Source organism: Chlamydotis macqueenii, chromosome 2 (genome assembly GCF_036417535.1).
Source record: "Chlamydotis macqueenii isolate bChlMac1 chromosome 2, bChlMac1.mat, whole genome shotgun sequence".
Classification (NCBI taxonomy): Eukaryota; Metazoa; Chordata; class Aves; order Otidiformes; family Otididae; genus Chlamydotis; species Chlamydotis macqueenii.
Window position 1 is genome coordinate 149,622,472 of NC_141557.1, and position 19,159 is coordinate 149,641,630.

At 38.7% G+C, this 19,159-nt stretch overlaps 1 protein-coding gene across 6 annotated transcripts in view; it reads right to left on the reverse strand.

Annotated features, from left to right (window-relative positions):
• Positions 1-19,159, reverse strand: part of SAMD12 (sterile alpha motif domain containing 12) — a 178,359-nt gene that overhangs the window by 122,528 nt on the left and 36,672 nt on the right. For all 6 annotated transcript variants that reach the window (XR_015257734.1, XR_015257733.1, XM_086741200.1 and 3 more), the window contains exon 3: positions 6,625-6,754. Coding sequence is in view for 4 of the 6 variants with exons in the window: in XM_086741200.1 (XP_086597326.1) it covers positions 6,625-6,754 (130 nt within the window). In the remaining 2 variants the exon portion in view is untranslated. The remainder of the gene's footprint in view (positions 1-6,624; positions 6,755-19,159) is intronic.

Genomic DNA, 19,159 nt, shown 5'->3' on the forward strand with positions numbered 1-19,159 from the left:
ATTGCATGAGGTATAATCTGACTGAAAAGCCACACCCAGGAACCATTGCTAAGACATGAGAGAAGATTACTTTCATGCAAAATTTTCTTTATTGGTAAGAGGTTGAATAATGAAAAAAAAAGATTTCCACTTTCCAACTATTTGGCTCACCCAACTTCTTTCAATTCTATGCTATATAAGCACAGGGTTACATTAATATATTTCTGCTAGAATTTTCCATGCAAAAAGAACAGTTGCCACGTATTATGCAAACAGGAGCCTTACTCCAAAACCGTCACTCTTTGATGTGTTCCACATGTTAAAAATTTGAGATCAGCCAAGTATGAAACAGGGAAAACTTCAGTACCTCACATTTTCCAACACAAGCATCACAGCTCCACAAAGAAAGCTGCAAATAAGTCTGACCTTATCCAGGCAGCAGAATGAAAGCTCTCTCCAGGGTGAAGCAGTGATTTTATTTTATTTTTTAAACCGCAGATGGATGTAGTCACGATTGATCTGACAGCCCACCAACCAACACTGCTGTTAAGACCTCACAGAAAAGGGCTGGGAAAAGTGGCACAAATAAGGACCTGGGCAAGGCTGGCTTAAGCTTTGCACCACGGAGAAGGGAAGGGCTTCACAGAGATGGCTGGAGGTGGAAACTGCCTCTATACCATCACTATCAGATGAACACTGCTTAGGAGGAGAGATCTTTTGTGATGAAGAGCACTGTCACATGCAAAACAAGGAAGATAATTAATTATTTTATCAGAAATACGCTCCATTTGGACATAATCAAGGTTCTTTTTGTTTCTACTAAAAAACTCTTATCTTCTGTGAATACACTAGATGCTTACTGAGATCTATGACAGTGCTGTAGAATGCTCAAAACTTGCTACAGGTTTGAGACCACACAGAGAAAAATGTGGTAAGCAAAACTTTAATAATGCTTTAAAGGAGGCTAAAGTACTTCCTAGAACACTTTGCCCTGACCCAGGGCCTTCTTCACTTGGTACCAGTCCAAAACCTGATCATAAAAACAGTCCTCTACCAATAACAACCTTGAGAGTATGTTGTGATCAGTTTATAAGGGACAATAAAAAAATGTCCAGTAAAATAAGAAAAGGTGCTGGTTTGTGTAGTCTTCTGCACTGTAACTACAGTAGGATTTGTGAGAAGACTCCGGAGGGGCAGGTGTCCGGTAACACAGACAGGGAAGCATTGGGGTGAACACCTATTGAGGTCACTTCACAGAAGACTGTTTTGCTTCTTGCATCAAGGCTCACATTAGTTGTGCTAAAGAGATATTTTGGGTCAATGTGATAGTAACGGGAGGATGAAGGATTACAAATTTGGAATAATTTGCCATGGGAAGGATCAAGAAATGAGTAGAAGTTGTTCCTAATGAAACGGAACTGTTAACAGGAAGACTCAGCTGGCTCAACCAACGCCTTTTACACACATATTACAACACATTTAACAACAACGGTATCTTTATCTTTGTTGTACAGACGCCAAAACATATACAAGGAGGATGAACATGATCAGGAGGTCACAACATGGTGAATAAAGCCACCTGGTTTAGGTCACCCTTCCTGCACCAGAGGTATTAAAGAAACCCATGCATCCTGCGCTCCACTGGACACCTTTCATCCCCAGGTCACTGCATTGGTTGCAGCACGAAACTCAGCTGAGTTCCCTGAAACAAAGGGCAAAATTAAACTATATATGTTCTGGAAATCAGAAAGGTATCTGGCAACACTTTGATCATAAAAAGATGCCCCTTCTCTGTTTGGATAGAGTAACTTAGACCCTGAGGATTCAGAGTGCTTCCTAAGAATACCAGAGTTACCTGAAATGGAGCAAAGATTTCCCCAAATTTCAGTGTAGCACCTTAAACCACGAGACCATCCCTTCACCAACATGCTAAATAACTTGAGCATTTCAGCTGATATGATAAACCCCTAGCATTTGCAAAGATACTTTTGAAGTGAAAAAATCAAATAAATTCAGATTTTAAAAGCAAGATTTTATATGAATTTCATAAAAATTTGTCAATATAGCTGATTTAATGCAAGCATCTTTAAAGGTTATAGAATTAGCTAGATTTTAAAGCTATTTGCAGCAGGTTTGCAGTAGCAGTTCATATTTCATTTTCTGAGGTGCCGTTTAGTATTTAATGAATATTCATAAATTCTGGTCCCTTCTAAAACTAAAAAAAAAAAAAAAAAAAAGGTTTTCTTGCATCCTGTTCCTTTCCTCTGTAAAAGTTTAATTTAATAAGGCTTGAGTCCTTTCAACTACCTCCTATCAAATTCCTTCACTTGCACCAAGGTACCTCTTGGGTATTCCTTTGACAGAATGAGGTTTGGTTAATGATCATAGCATTAAAACCTCATGCTCTGAAGACATGCATTAGCACACTGGGGAACATGGCGTAAAAACGAGGTGAAGCGGGGTTTCTTTCCTTCCTTCCTTTCAACAAATCACACATTGATAAGCAGTTACTTAGACTTCTTACTTTTTCAATGGACCATTGTCCCCAAAATGGTTATTCCGTAGTCATTCTATGCCCAGTCTTGCTCCTGTTAATGCTGAGACATTGCAAATATCTTCATTTGTTTCAATGGTACAGGATAAGACCATCAAAGAAAACTCATCTCTCAAGAACTCCCTAGTCGTTTAAAAGTATTGCTGCCCAGCAAATTCAAAGCCCCAAATACACACTGAAAGCAAGGTCCACTTCTGAGGTTTGCCTCCTGGATTATACCAGTATAAAATGAGTGTAAAAAGCTGGCCAGTCAGAGCAACTTTCTATGTCCCCTTACACTGGTGTAAATGCCCACACCAGTTGTAGAGCCTTCGGTGACATGGCCCTACCATTACATTGCTTTCTTGGTTGTACAGGCCACTGTCATCTTTGTTGCTCCCTTTTTACTGTCTTATTTTTCCTACCATTGCAAATTCCTCTCAGGTGCCCTTAGATCTCACTCAGTATTAGCCCTTCAAATTCTTTTGGTTCCGACTCTAGGTCAAACACCATGAAAATGACCTCTGACCTGCTGCTGAGTAAGACAACTTAACCAAATGCTCCACTCCCTGAACTCAAGGATTTTGTGTATAAAAAAAGTCTCCCAATTTCTTATTAGACTTTTCCATCTTTAATTCTCCCTAACTGGCTGCAAAATGCATTTCACTGGTTCTGAGGTACTCAGTAAGTACTCAGCAACCATACAGAATAATTCAGGTTGGAAGGGATCTCAGCAGATTTCTAGCCCAACCTCCTGCTCAAAGCAGGGTCAGCTATGAGAACAGATCAGGTTTCTCAAGGTTTTATCTAACTGGGGCTTCAAACCTTCCAAGGACAGAGACTGCGCAAGCTCTCTGAGCAACCTGTTCCAATGCCCAACTGTTCTCATGAGGAAGAAGTTTCTCCTTATGTTCAGCCTCAGCCTCTTCTTTCAACTCAAGTCTGGTGACTCTCATACATCACTGTGAAGGGTCTGGCTCCATTTTTTTTGATAAATAAATGGGGGCTACAAACTGGGGGCTGCTGCTAGTTCCCCAATCCCACCCCAGCAAGCTGCCTCTTCCTCAGGCTGAACAAGCCCAGCTCCCTCAATCTCCTCCTCACAGAGCAAGTGCTCCAGCCCCAGGCATCTTGGTGGCCCTCACCTGAACTTTCACTCCAATGCAAGTTCTAGCACTGGAGATCCAAGAACTGGAGTCTAAAAAGTGCAGAGTAAAAAGGAATAATGACTATACTTGTTATGCTATGCTCCTGTTAATACTGCCCATGATTCTGTTAGCATCCTTTGCTGCCAGAGCACAACACTGGTTCATTTCATCTTCCTGACTATCAAGACCACAGGTCCTTTTCACCAAAGCAGCTCCCCAGCCAGCCAGCCACAGGCTGTATGGAGTGCAAGGGGCTCCACCTTCCCAGCTGCAGAACTTTGCATTTGTCCTTGTTGAATTTCATAAGGCAGTTGAGGCAGTCCTCCAGCCTACGTCTGGACCCTGTGCCTAGGTCCCTATGAATGGTAGCCCTTCTCTTGAGTCTATTGACTTCTACCCTCAATTTGGTGTCATCTGCAAATCTGATGAAAGTATACTCTGTCCCATGGCATCCTCAAGATGATTTAATATGAAGATCTTTTTTCTCACTAAGTAAATCACCAGATTAAGCATTTTTTTCTTATACATCTGCAGCTGCTCTTTGTCAGGAGTAGTAAAAAGGTATAAAATCTCCACAAAGGAAAGGGCATTTTGGGTTGTGTTTGGCCCCCAACTCAATAAACTGTTATCAGCAACTAATAGTCCCAAGTAAAATGCCACACTTTTCAACACCTATGGTTGACAACTGCTAGATATGTTAGCCCAAGACTATTTGCCTGGCTTATGACCATGCCTTAGATTTCATCTTCAAATAAAAGTTTAAATATCCTTATGTCCTTTTCATGTCACTTTCTTCAAGTTCTTTTCCATTGTATTTTTCCATATCAAAGCAGCCTGTAAATTTACTTTAATTCCTGAGAAATTTTCAACAATCACATCACTTTTCCACAGCCGTATCTGGAACCAGTTACAGTACCTTGGCTTAATCGTCATATTAGTTTCCATGCTCCTTTCATGCTCTACTTTTTTTGAGCCACAAATCCACTGTTGTATCCCCTTATTAGATTTTAAATAATCGGAGTCACAGGGACCAGCAGCACTGGAAATATCCTCCCGAGTTATTGATTTCACTCAAAATATTATCACAATATACTTTTATAAAATCTGTACAAACATTGATCATGTTTCTTCTTTTCTTTGGTAGTTACTGAATTAAAGTTATTTTCTTCCCTGCAGACTTACTTTCTAACACTCATACTAATATTTTCCTTATGCTTCTTTTGTGTAAAGTAAGAAAGATTGATCTTGATTCTTCTTTTTCACAGAGGTCTATAAAGTTCAAAGTTTTGCACATCTGCAATGAAACTACAAGGTCTCCATCTATGTTTATGTTGAAATGAAAACAACTTCATCTCACAGAGCCTTAATTCTCAAAAGAGACAATATGATAGTAAAAAATTTTAAAACAGCTTCAGTTTTTTTCTGGTAGCGCTCTGGATACAGTCAGCTCTGTACACATGGGTGGAGACACCGACTACATTCCTATGGACTGCATTTAACAGATGATGACTTAGAGGAAATGGGCACAATAGCTATGTACTAAAACTCAACACTTACCAAACCAATACAAACCACCTCTCATATAAAAGTGTGTGTGCGTATTCATGGCTACGTAGTAAACAAATACTGGTAGTTTGGTTTGCTATGTTTGCAATCATTCATGTATTATCAGAAAGGAAAGAACAGCAACAGGAATCAATGGAAAATTTGAAACACCACAAGTACACTTATATGAACAGACACTGATTGAAACACGCATTAGTTAACAATATATTATTGTTAAGACTGACATTTGTATGTGAAACTCAAGTCTCTGCTTGATATTAAATGGCTGAATGACAATTCCCAGTTTTGTATACCACCACTTCAGTGTGTTCCACATTAAACTTTTTACAGAATAATTACTGCCTGGGATATAAGTAAAAACACTACTTATCTCCCAGGATACATCTATATTTATATGAATTCAGTTACTCTGCTAAACTGATGTCAGTTTAAAGCGGTCAGCTAAAATACCACTATACAGCAAACTGAGTAGGAGTTAACAAGTCAAGCAGATCAACAAAATCAATATAAACTTCTAAAGTAAACAGGAAAATAAAATACAATTATGCTTTTTAATATATTATTTTAAGACAAGACATCAAGTGTTGAAGGTGTGGAGGTCCTGCGGGTATTTGAGGGACAAACCACGATAGAACAAACAAATTTTTTTTAGGCTAGACAAGGGAAGTATGTGCAAGTGGGAAGCTCCCTACCCAATAAAGGAAAGACTGCAAGAAAGAACAATTATTTGTACTCAAGCTATGCCTGGGACAGAAATCGGTTTCACTGGCTAGAAATTATAATTTAGATTGATACTAGAAAAATATCAACTTTAAGGACCATAAAATACTGGATTAGAGAGATGTAAAAATCTCCTCCACTGCAAATTTTCCAGAACAAAGTTAGACAAACATCTATCAGAAATGAACTTGCTGTATTGATCCTGCTTCAGCCCTCGGGAGGGGCTCACCTAGGCTTGCTTCCCATCTTCCATGTTAGTGACTCTTAAGTTGAATTAAAAAAAGAAAAAAAAAGGCAAAGAAGAATATGAACTCAAGGTGAAGCACCTCAGTGAAAAGAACTCATCTGCATTTTTCCTCATAGGACATTTCTTAATGTTTGGAGGGTGGGTTATTTATTTGGAATGAACAGAGTGTGGCCCTTATCCCCCACACAGACTGACTTCTTTCCTTACTATATTAACCCTGAATAATCAGAAATTTATATTTTAGGCAGATGAGGAAATCACTTACCACATCTTATGAAAGCTGGTATATTCCCTCTGCTCTAAATCTTAAACTCTCTAGTCATACAATCAACAAAACGCCCTCAGTGCACAATCACAATCTATTAATCACCAAGTAAAACCATTTGCCACATTTTAAGGAAGGGAAATATTTCTGATAGTGCATACTTTACCAGTTATGTCATGCTGTTTGAATGACTCACTGTAGATTTGATACTGATTAGGGCAATGTTTCTTCAGCCATTTGCAGACATCCTGCTGGGTCCATAATGCCACAGGCTTGGTCAGCTTCACAGTCCCAGACTAGAGACACAGAAGGAAGAACAAAAATGATGTTTAGTCCACGCACAAGTTTCAGAAATATTAATCTGTGATGTCTACATACGATATAAAGATAGGAGCTGCTCTGACTGCCAGATATCCAATAATCACCAGCACGTTACACAAGAGGCAGCTATTCAAATACATCACACAGGACTCACACACAGCAGAAGGTTCTTTAACATTATTTTGCATTGCATACACATTCCCTGCATCACAGAAACATATTGCACCGTGTCCTACTTGAATAACAGTTTAAAAGAGTGACCAACTCTGCACCCAAAGGGCAATAGCTGCAGCCTTTGAAGACTTCAAATTCACAAGAGGGATGAATGTTTGTGTTCCAGTTTGGATATAACCGTGGAAGATCAGGAGTATCCTCAGGCCAGGCATATTCCTCAACCACAATTAGAAAAGATCTTGCAACAAGCAATCTTTTGTGCAAACAAGCTTAAAGACTGGTTCTGCCTGGGAAAAGGAGACTACACACCAGTGGAAGGAGAGCTGGTGATACCGGTTCATACTGAGCATTTCAGTTGACATTGTTCCTAGTTGAGTGATGTTTACAAGGAGTTTTAGTTTTTGTGCTTCCTTCTTACCTTCAACCCTCCTACAATCACCATTATGTGAAGTAAGTAGAACTCCTGCTTAAAACAGTCGCTTCTTTATAAATAAATTTAAAACCCCACTGTTCAATACTTTCCTGAAAAGTCAGTTTTATAATAGATTATCTCAACAAATAAATTAACAGTTTATACAGAAAACTTCCATAAATTAAGTCAACTGCATTATCATATGTATAAAGTCACATTTCATGTAATGAAACCATTCACCTTTGCACATACATTTTTTTTAGCCATATAAAAATGCTGAGTTGTAGACAACCTGAACTGCAGGTATTTTGTAAAAGTAGGCAAAACAACAACAAAAAAGAAAACATATTCAGTTATTTCATCTTTTCTTTTTAGCAACACAGTCTGCCCAGGAGTCTAAGGAAATATTAAATAGATGGGTGGTATTACCAGTAACAAATGTTTAACATTAGACAATTGTGATTGTAAGTGGGTGTGAACACCAATGTGTCAATTTACTTCGTTATTCTGTCAAAAAACTGAGTCTATGGAATAAAATCCAAGTATTCTCCTTCCCACACTGTACATGAAGAATACCTGTCCCCCAGCCCCTTAGTGGTGTAGAAGAATTCAAGAGAACTTTTTCTGCACAAATTTGAGGTGAAAGCAAATGTGATCTCAACTGTTCTCCATTAGGACTCATGGCAGATTCCCTTGATATTGCCAGCCAGGGTTTATTTCGGCATTTATGCAGATGTACTTTGTCAGACAGATCTTTTCAAAGTTGCTATGAAATTTTTCATAACTGGAAGCCCAAAGGACCAAAGCAGTTTTAAGCTAGTGCTTTGCACGTCCGATTAAGTCCATAAAATATCTCATGCAGAGATACTAAGTTAGGGCCAAGGAATACAGCAGAGCTAAAATTCCAGCGGGCAAACATGTATTGAATTTCTCATGTCCCATTTTCTCTATCTCTTTTTCATTACCTGGGCAGAAGTTAAAGAAACAGCAGGAAAATTACAGTTTAATATATAATAAAATGCACATCCTTTAGCTCAGCCTTTTTTTTTGTTTTGAACAAAAATACACTCCTGTTTCAAACACATGAACAGACAGCACCCACATTTACAGGTATCACAATAATGCACAAAACCACTGCAAATAATTGATTCTCATCTTTTGCTGCCACTCATCAACCTGCAGCAGGCAGAAGCCTGACTGACAGACTTGGTGTCCAAAAAAACCTGAAATTTCCAGAGGTGTTCATGGTACGCTGTAACCAGGACAGCGCTTGCTCTACCACTAACCTTTCTGTTCGTCTTCTGCACATACAGAAACCTGCTCTGGACACCGCACAGGTCTGGAGAAGGGGCAGCCTCTGGAGGGAGAGCAAGTGCCCTGTAACTGTTCCTCACGCAACGAAGAAGATCAAAGGCTCCTCTTTGAACTTCTCTAGCCTACTTGTTACTGCTATTTGAGTCAAAGAAAAAACTGAATTTCAATGAAGAGCCCAATATTATGGTATCAGTTAGCTGATTTTCATTACACGCATATAGAAATGCATGTCCTTCACAAACACATCAAAGAAAAAAAAAAAAGTAAAAATAGCCATATAATAAAAGCAGTCTCTTTGATTTCATAGAAATCCCCAAACAACAGGGTCAAGACTTTAAGGTGTATCTTTATATGAGTTTCTGCTTAAATTTAAAGTTATTTCTTGAGCACTGGAATTTTTGAAGACTAGAGGAAAGTCTGTCAGCCCTTAAAAAAGAAATAGTTAATGGCTTTTCTTGTACATCATAAACATTCTGAAATTACAAATATTTGTATACAAATATATATAGCTAGCTATAGATTTACAAGCTATTTATTCCTAGCTGAAAGTACACAAGTAGTGACAATGTTTGTTTTAACTAAGAGGATGCTCTTTTCAGTTCAGCAACTATTCTCCTCTTAAAAGGTTTAAGCACATCATGATAAATATCTAACGAACAAGTTTATCAGCAATTACAGTACAAATTTAACATTTCCCTCTGTGCCTGTAGAACTGAAAGACCATTTCAAATGTAGCTATTATGCCCTGCAATATACAGATCACTGCACAACAAACATACATGCTGATTTTTTACTGTCCAATGTTCAGAATTATGATTGAAACGTTTGATGAACTTACAACTGCAGTCCAAAGAGAACATTTTTACATCGACACCATCAGACGTTATGTTTAATTTTCTAATTCATAAAAACTTGATGAGTTAGAGGAATACAGGGGTTTTAAAGCAATGGTTATAAAAAGTATATTATTGTTGCTTTCATTTTTGGAACATCATACTCCAAATATTTTCCCACCAGATGCTCTAAATGAAAGGCTATTAAAAAATATGCTTCCCTCCCACAAAATTCATTTGTTAGTTTCTTCCCTGCTCTAAAGCTAGATTTTACACTGAAAAAAAAAAATCCCAGTAAACCAAGGAAAATTACCCTTACCATAAACATACCTACCAAATGAGTCCCCTGCCACTAACTATATATAAACTACCTAGACTGGTGGAAAACATATTATATTTTACTTTATTTCTGTTTATCAGCTCAGTCAAACAGTAGGCCTAAACTGATTAAAATAAAATAGTATATTAAAAAAAAAAAATCTTTGGTCTCGTCTTCCCTGTCATTTTCCTGAAATAAGCTCATCCTGAGATTGCTCTTTGCTGGCAACATTTTTAGTTATAATCCTGCCAAGCGCTATGCCAACTCACGTGCCAGATATCCATCTAATGAGAATAATCACTTTTCTGATCTTTTCTTGTGTATTTGAAGGAGAAATCTATTTCTTCAGGATTTTGTGTCAAACTCTTTCTTCAAAATTGCCTAACCCCAGATTTTGCTATGTGTATATCAAACCATAAAAATTACTCCCAAGAAGAAAACAAAATTAGCATATTTAATACGTGACACGATTTCATGCTCTCTTTGTTCCATGGTGCAGAAAAGACAGTACTTAAATTCACCAACTCAAGAACAAATAAATAAACAAATCAATCTTACAGCACAATACTAGAGAGTGTATTTCAGTGTTCGGAACAGCATTAGCAACCAAGCCCTGCTCGCCCTAAGCAATGACATACAAGTTATCTCTTCAGCCTTCCAGGTGCAGTTTACCACGTCTGCCAATTTTGAAGGTCAATTTATTCACCAGAATTTGCCTTTATTTATTGTATTTTGCTCCAGAGAAGAAAGGCCGCTGTATTTTTGAGTGTCAGAGGATTCAATCTCATTATTAAAACTACTTTATGTACTATGAGCCAAGTTATTTAAAAGAGCGTCTCCAACCCAAACTACAAATCTGCTCAGATTACAAAATCCAGTGACTGTGGAGATCAGGGTCCTCAGTCAAACAGGACCGCAGGTCTGCTGGAAGAAGGCTGCCTGACACCACCTGTAACATCCAGTTTGCCAACACACTGATCCTGACATAGAAGCAGAGTTAACGCATATTTACATTCAAATTTATCCAAAGTCAGACCCTACAGTTTCTGCCTAAAAAACCACTTATATGAAAGAGAGATAAAAGAGGCGCTGCTCAGTGCGTTAAGGCAGATTCAGCTCCAACACACATCACGAGAGACTCTGCTCTGGAGTTTACAATTTAACTAGAAAAAGACAAAGCAGGACCAATTTTGTTATAACTGTGTTGGTCAAAGGACATAAGCAAGGCAAGTCTTCAACGAGAAGCACCGGCATTTATTAGACCAGCGTGTGGAGCTCTGCCAGCTGTGTTTCTGACACAAAGAAATCTTAACACAGAGTAGACGTGGAGTACAACCACTCAGCGTCGAACCACTGTGTTAAACCAGTTAGGCAGTCTGAGAGAAAATGGGGCTGACACCTGTGAGGGGAGGTAAGGAAAGAGCAAAGGAAAGAATTAACATGGTCGCTGCCACCTAAGAGGGACAGAGTGAGATGGGTGGCTGTCACCCACATTAAAATGTGTCAGAAAACCATTGATGTATCTGTGACCAGAGAGAGAGACTGGGAGGAAAGGAGTGGGATAACTTCATGCGTGAAGTTGAGAAGGAACTATTTGTTAAATCAAAATATAAACGTCTTTGCAAGCAAACTGTAAAAAGCCAATGATATTTGTAAAAATTAGCAAATTAAAAATTTATGTGTATTTGATATAGATAGATATAGCAGAGAACTTAAACTATACAGCTCCAAAAGCTATCATCTAAGCTACTGTCAAATCTTTTCAGGCTGCTCTGGAAGCAAGACTAACAGCATCATCTTCATCGTTTATGACAAGAAGCAGCAGGAGCAGCAATGTCCAGTAAGAACTTCAAAAGCATGATTTTTTTTTTTTTAACATGCTTAGATTCTATTTCTGAAACCAAGAAAATAAGAATCTTTTTTATATATTCCAAATCACTTCTCCAACGTTAAACTGCCTGCATAGAATTCAGAATCAATGACTAAACATAAAAGCCAGTTTCAGTTCTGGAAAGAACAGAAGAAATGAGCCAAACCTGTGAATGTATTTTTATATGACATCTTAAAATATTGAAGAATCTGGAAAGGACACATTTTGGTTTAGAAATACACTTTCTCAGACAGTCAGATAGTCATACTTACAGATTTTTTCCAGCAAAGACTGAAGAAAATTACAGTAATAAGCAGACACTCCATAAAACCACTGAAATTTCCGTTGTGTTGGGTTCCTGTCCATGTTATTTAGAATTTTAATACTAAGAACAGAACAAAGTGACAAACCAAAAGAAATGTGTTTATTTAAAAAAAAAAGAAAATACTGTAAGACACTTTCCCTTATACATTGATAAAAGATTGAATGTTTAAAACTTTAATTGTATCAGAAATTCAGTCACATTCTCATTTATTACTTAATTCCCTGTGAAAAACAAAGAATCAATATGGTAAACAAAATATATTAAAAAAAAAAATCATTGCAATTTAGCTTAAAGCACACTTTAAAGAACAACTTTAAAAAGTTTAAAGAACCAACTTTATTTAGCCAAGACATTAACTCTAATGCCACCTAGCAAGGATTAAAATAGAGACACTACAGCAGCTATTGTGCAAGTCATACACCTATGACTGAGCAACACACAGTGTCCACTTTGAATGAAAACTGTAGAGATGTAGGGTACCTACCACGACTCCCAAATTGTGCTGGAAGTGTGGTCAGCAAGCACCTTGTACTCCCTGAATTGCAAGCTTCTGTCTCACATTTGCAGCCTCAAACTTATTTGCTCCACATGGCAAAATGCAACTGGTTGGCCTAATACATGACCCCCGGGCACGGCAGAGAGGCACAGAATGATGCCATGAGTAAGACTTGGAGGCTGCTCCCAGGGCCCTCGTATCTGTTAACACAGCCTGATGCTCAAAGCACGCTGCTGGAAGCAGCACCCAGCCCACATCTCAGTCCTTCCTCCATTGCTCCCATGCAAGTTGTCCTACACACAGTCCCTCCTCGCCCTGGTCTGGTCCGCTGGCATCTGGCCACACCACACTGCCTGACGTTGGAGTCCACATAGAGGATCCCACAAAAGACAAGATCAGTTAGAAGCACACACAAGAGGGAGTTATTTACCACCACTGGTCAGCAGAAGGATCAGAGTAGAGCTACAATGCCTTCTGTTTCACCTAAATCTACATTCCCAGAACACGTTGGTTTTTTTTTTTAAGAGAAGCAACTCAGTGCAGCCATCTCACTGTGTCTCACAGGAGCACAAATGAAGTCCAGACAAGGTACCGGAGGCCCCAGGAGAACCACATCCTCACAGACTCCAAGCTAGTTCAAACACACCTGAAGTCCAAGAAGAGACACAATCTGGAACCACAGAGGGATCACTGCCCCCTCGATCCAGGCACTGAACAGATGAGGATGGTCCTCTGACATCATAGGGGAGAGGGGAGAGAAGAGAGTGAAAAAGGGAGATGAGGACACCTGAGCAGCACCAGCTCAGGGCTCTCAGCACAAGGTGAACAGGGCCAAGTCAGCCCTCTCCAGGAAGGACCAGGTAGGGGAAAGACTGGAGACTGGCAGGGTCTCCAGGAAGAGGAAAGGTGCAGAAGTGGAACAGGTCCTGTAAAATAGATTTGCTCCTCCTATCCTCCCACTTTCTGGAGGAAAAGAAGAGGAACAAATGCCGTCTCTAGGGGGGGGCCTCCCTCCTATATTAGCAGCAGTGGTCCACAGCCTCCTGTCTCCATTACAGAGTCTCTTCACCTTTTCACAAGCACAAGGGCCAAAAGTCAGCCCCTGGCTTCTTTTTGTTGCCTCCAGCAGACTGCTGGAAATTGCTGTGCCTACCAAGAGACTGCTCTGGCAGTGCTTAAAGCCAGCTCTGGACAAGCAGAAACTTCTACCCCAGGCTCCCAAATCAGTCTAATACTATGACTTTTTCAAAGAGCAATGAAGGAAGAGGGAGGTTTTACCTGGCTTTCAAGCAATACTGGCATTGGCCCAATCCACTACCTTCTGTACTGGTGCCACAAGCTTAGGTGTACTACAGACAGACTGCAAAGGAGGGAAAAGGAAACAAATTATGAAAAATAATGGGATTGGTCTGGAAAGCAAGAAGTTGTTAGAAGGAGTTAACTCCTTCTTAAGGCTGTCACCAGTATAACCATCAACAAGAAAGGATAAAGTTGTGCAAAAAAATATCACTGAGCATTATCCTGATTGGGATAAAGACAGTATCAAAACAACAAGCAAGGATAAATAAGCTGACACATTTCCCGTGAGAGATCTGTCTTTCAGTGAGATATCACACTCTGAAAGCAAGAATCATGACTGGCAGATGCTGGTGTTGAGATAAATGGCAGTGGCACTATCAGCAAACTGTGAAGAACTGGAGTGGCAGGACGAGAAAGGAGAAGACAGAGCACTCCTCAGCATTGTCAAGAAGCTTGCCTGACATCATTCTAATTGCTATCAAAAATCCTGAAAGCCACAACTGGGACAGACAGGCCAACAATGCTTAAAATAAAATCACAAGTAGGACCAAGAGCACAATCAATTTTCGGTTTTGACAGCCAAATCCAAAGAGTGTAATGTTTTAAAATTCACTCAGTTTAAAAACACTGCATTTCTAATCCTGCCAAACTAAAGATCCATTTCACTCAATGCAGAAGATTCCTTCCAATCAAAAAAATAAATATTTGCTTTTGGATATTTGCAGAGAAAACGCAGAGAAGGAGAGTTGCTCTGTCAGGGTGAGGGTTCCTACTTCACAAGATACCTCAATTGTTGTGATTTTGATTCCCCTTCTCTACCTGAGACAATTCAAATCTGTTCAAGTCTGGACTCTAACCATCACCATCTTCTATCATAGATTACATTCTTGTCCTGCTTTTACAAACAGAAACCTACTCTGTGTCCTGCACAGATGTGGAGAATGGACAATTTCTGTTCACACAACGGGTGCCGTACTAGCATGCCTTGGGCAGCTGTGAAGGCTCCTCCCTGAACTTCTCTAGCCTGCTTGTTACCACTGTTGAGTCAAACAAGGAACAGAATTAATTTCAATTAACAGCTTGGTATTAACAGCAACTTACAACAAGTAATTAACTAAATTTTATTACAAGCATATGTTTTTTATTGCATTTAACCATCCACTACAGCAAGAATAAAAATTTGAGACATTAACCCTTAACATGGCACACAAAAGTTGCAGATTGTCTGTTGTCCTGTCTTAAGGACTAAGTACTACATCCACTGCGAAAATGATTTATGGTGTGAGTCTTCATCACAGAATACTCTGTTCAGATTGGCAGTAGGCACAGGAGAGTGCCCCATCTTGGTGAAAGCTCTAAGTTCCAATCTATTCAGGTACAGGGAGGAAAGCAAACAGAAATATCTAGTAACTAAGACAGTGATGAAATGTAGCTCCCCTTTTGCCAACAATTTGTCCTGAACTCAGAAATATCATCAGAGCAACTGAAATTCCACTTTTGAGGATGTTTTGTATTTGTCAAAAATATTTTCTTCAGGTCTAGATTAAAATAAAAATTAAAAAAAAAAAAAAACCAAAACAAAACCACCACTCAAAATCTACCTATACTACAAAACTGACAATTATAAAGGACACTTCATTCCCACTTTTTCTTTTTTTTCCAACCAATCCTAGCACCTCTGCAAGTTGCATCTTAGGCAGCTACATCTACACTTGAAAGAAACCAAGACTGCTTATCAGGAATTAAAATAAATACAACTTAGGCATATAAGTAGGTCCACTGATTTCTTGGAATTTCTCACATACTTATTTAAAGATGGTCACATAGAAGAATTTAGCTAAAATACAGCCTGTAGTAGCAACAAAATCCACTGGTCAAATTAGACTGGAAAAATGTTTAATTTGCATGAAAACATCAATAATACATTGAAATCTTGTGGCTCTTTAATTGTAGAACAATAAATAACAAAAGACAAGCTAAAAATGTAAAGGTCTGAAGAACAGCACAAAGTTTTGATTTTATACTTGTGAATTCAATAAGAGTTAAAGGAAGTTGGTCAGTCTGTATTTGTTTTATGGATCATGAGAACACTTCTGACTCATAAGCACATATATTTGGTGATGCCTTATCTGCAATTCTTCTGTCACTTAATTGGATTCTTTCAAAACCAGCTCAATTATCAATAGTTAGCAATAAGAATCACAAAACAGGCTGCCTTGAGAAGAACTAGACAGGACCATGACTGTTTTAAAGGTACCTGTTTCATACTCACATTATCCATGCTAACATGGATATGAACTGAAATGTGTAAATTAAAAATTACAATGTGTAGCTCAATGGTAGAATTTTCTAAGGCTTATAAAAGTTAGTTTTCTTTACTAGGAATACTACTATAATACAAATAGTTCTTTATTTAATAGGAAAAAAAAAAAAAAAAAAAAAGAAGTTGAACAGAGCAGTACCTCTGGTCTTTACAGAGATTTCAGGTAACACTAGTAACAAAACATAAACGTTTATCTAAAATCCCAAGTCCTCCTTACAAATTAAACTAAAAAAAAAAAAAATCTTCCCTATGCTTCTAAATATTCAGGATATCCTGATAAAAAGGTTATTCAAATATAGGCTAAGCCTAATCTCAGAAACAGGTATCTGACAGTGTCAGTGGGGTCATGTGCTTTTTGGTGACATGCTTTTTAAAGAAAAACACGTCTATGGCATAATATTCCTTTTGCTAAGGCTTTCTCTGAAGGAGTTGTAGTTAATGATACCTGCAGAATTTTTTTTTATTCTTTGGATTTACTGATGGAGTTACCCTGACATAATAAATCTGTCCAGCAGAGATCACACCTTGATCCTTCCATTTCTAATTACAGTATTCTTTCAAGAAGGTACTCAATGTGTCACAGCTTAGGGTTTGAGAAGTAGCTGTGGATTTTTTGATAGCTCCTGTATGTCAGAGGTGAGGGGTACAGTCCATTTTTTTTATTGGAAAGACACAGACAGTGAAGTATTTCTATATGAGAAGAGCTATAAAAGAAACTTACTTCAGCGTTAGCAGGTGGTGAGGTTAATTCTGCCATTAGCTCAACAACAGTACATTTGTACAAGGAGAACATTTAACATCCTGAGAGGATCTTTATCCCTATTAAATAATGACAGGTTGCTTTCCTACAAGGTTTACTCCTTCTGAGTGAATCACATTTTTGTCACCTTCATTTCCAGCAGATGCGCCAATTAAGAGGCTTGTAGTGTAAAAAGTAGCATAAACTTCCCATGCCAACTTTCAATCTTTACGGAGAGGCTCATTCATATGCAGAAGCCAAGTGCAGCAGCCAAGGTATTTTATACCCCAACAGCAATCAAAGTTTTCTAGATACCTTTGCCAGTTGATTCTTAACTGTGTTCTCTTGAGCCAAATACATTTTGAGGAGAACAACTTCATAGGCCAGACATGTACAGGAGTACAAATAAGAAAATGTCTCTTGAGTCTCAGCTGACAGGTCAACCTCTTGCATCCCAGTGTGACGTTGCTTCCACTTCCAGCAAAGGCAGGAGAAAAAAGGCAGATGTTGACAGAAGCGGCAGATTAGCCCATCTGATTCACGCAATAGCATTGCAAAGCCTGTGTAGAAGGTCATAATGGATTTCTAAATTTAAATAAGTATCTAGAAGGCAGATACTCTACTTATTTTTCAAAACTAGCAGGGCATTTCTGACATCAGTGTAATTTCTTGCTAATTACTTTTGGGAAACTAGTCTTCTCTCCCTAATAAGGAAATTCCCCTGTTCTCTTATCATCCCTATGAAGTCCTATATTCATAAAAAGAGTTTAAGCACTACAATGCCTTTCTATCCCCTTTATTAGAGAAAGCAAAAAGACTCCAAGACTCATGAAGGCCAGCCCCTCCTGTCTAGGTTAGCCAACAAGAAGACACAGAAAAAGCCACAGAGCACAAGTCCCATATTCATATCAAGGCCAGCCCAGGCCAAAGAGAGACACCTCACTCACAGGAAGCACCCCTTGTAGCGCAGCAAATAAACTTGAAAGCAAAAGAAAGATCAGAAGCTTGTTCTTATTTAAAAGGAAACAGAAGGCTGTGGCAGCAGCACTATCTCTGCTCAAAAACTCAAAGATTTGGAGCAATTAAAGCCCACATAGATGGGACTCAGCAGACCAGATTCAAGAGGCAGGAAGGAAGGGAAGGCGGAAGTTAATATTGTTGCCATGCTCTGAACGTATCTCCTAGATCAGGCCATTCATGGGAAAATGGGACTTTCCCAGGAATATCCCAGCAGGCACTACAGGGAGGCTAAGCAGGGGAGAAATGCCAGTAAAGTGAAAATTTGCATCTTGGGTTCCAGGTACCATTTGTAAATCAGCCCCAAATATCCCAGCAACATCTTTTTTGGGAAGGCATCTGTGAGATGTCCCTGAAAATGTGGAGTTGAGATTTTTCAACAAAAATATTATGTCCACCTGGCCTCAATATAAGGAACCTGGGTCATAAGGATGTGAATGTGAAAGAAGGGCTGAGAGAAGGTAAATTAAGCAGTGGGAGAATGAAAATCATCTGCTGCAATGTGTTGAGTACTTACAATATATAACCTTTCTGGAGAGACATCTGTGAAGGGATATCTAAATCAATGTGCTGGGATGACAAACTGGCCCCAAATAAGAACTAGAAATATTTGAATTAAATTTCTGAAGGGAACTCAGTTCCCTTCTCTTCCTTGGATCATTTGCTTGTAGTTTAAGATTACATTAAAAATTCATGTTAATCCTTCAATTTTTGTTTGCAGAGAGTCCAGTAGTGTCAGGCAGTGAACAGCAGACAGTTCTCAAGATTCACTCCAGGGGCAAAATCATCTCACAAGCCAAAATTTAACTCTTGGTTAAGTAGGTGATGTTCTATACACAGGCCACTGCATAAAGACATATGTAACTCTAAGCATCTTAAATTCCCCATTAGGTCTGCCATGCTGGTGTGCTGCCCAAATCAGGGCTTTCGTCTCAACAGCAGCCTTTGGCAAGTGATATTTTTACATAATTAACACATTTTACTTTTTTCCTCCAGAGCTGGTATATTTTCTGAATAACAAAAAATGCAGGTAGATCCAATAATGCTTCAATCACATTAACAAGGAAATCTTAATTTTTATGCAGCTTTTTATATCCATCCAACTAACGATGAATAAATGACTCCAGGTAAAACTCAAAATTGCATTGATTCATTTAAGTCCCTTCTAAGAAGCATTACATTTAAAAATAAGCTCATTCCTATCTATCCAGAAACAGCAGGTAAAACTGCAGAGTTGATAAGCAAAACAAAACTTTAGA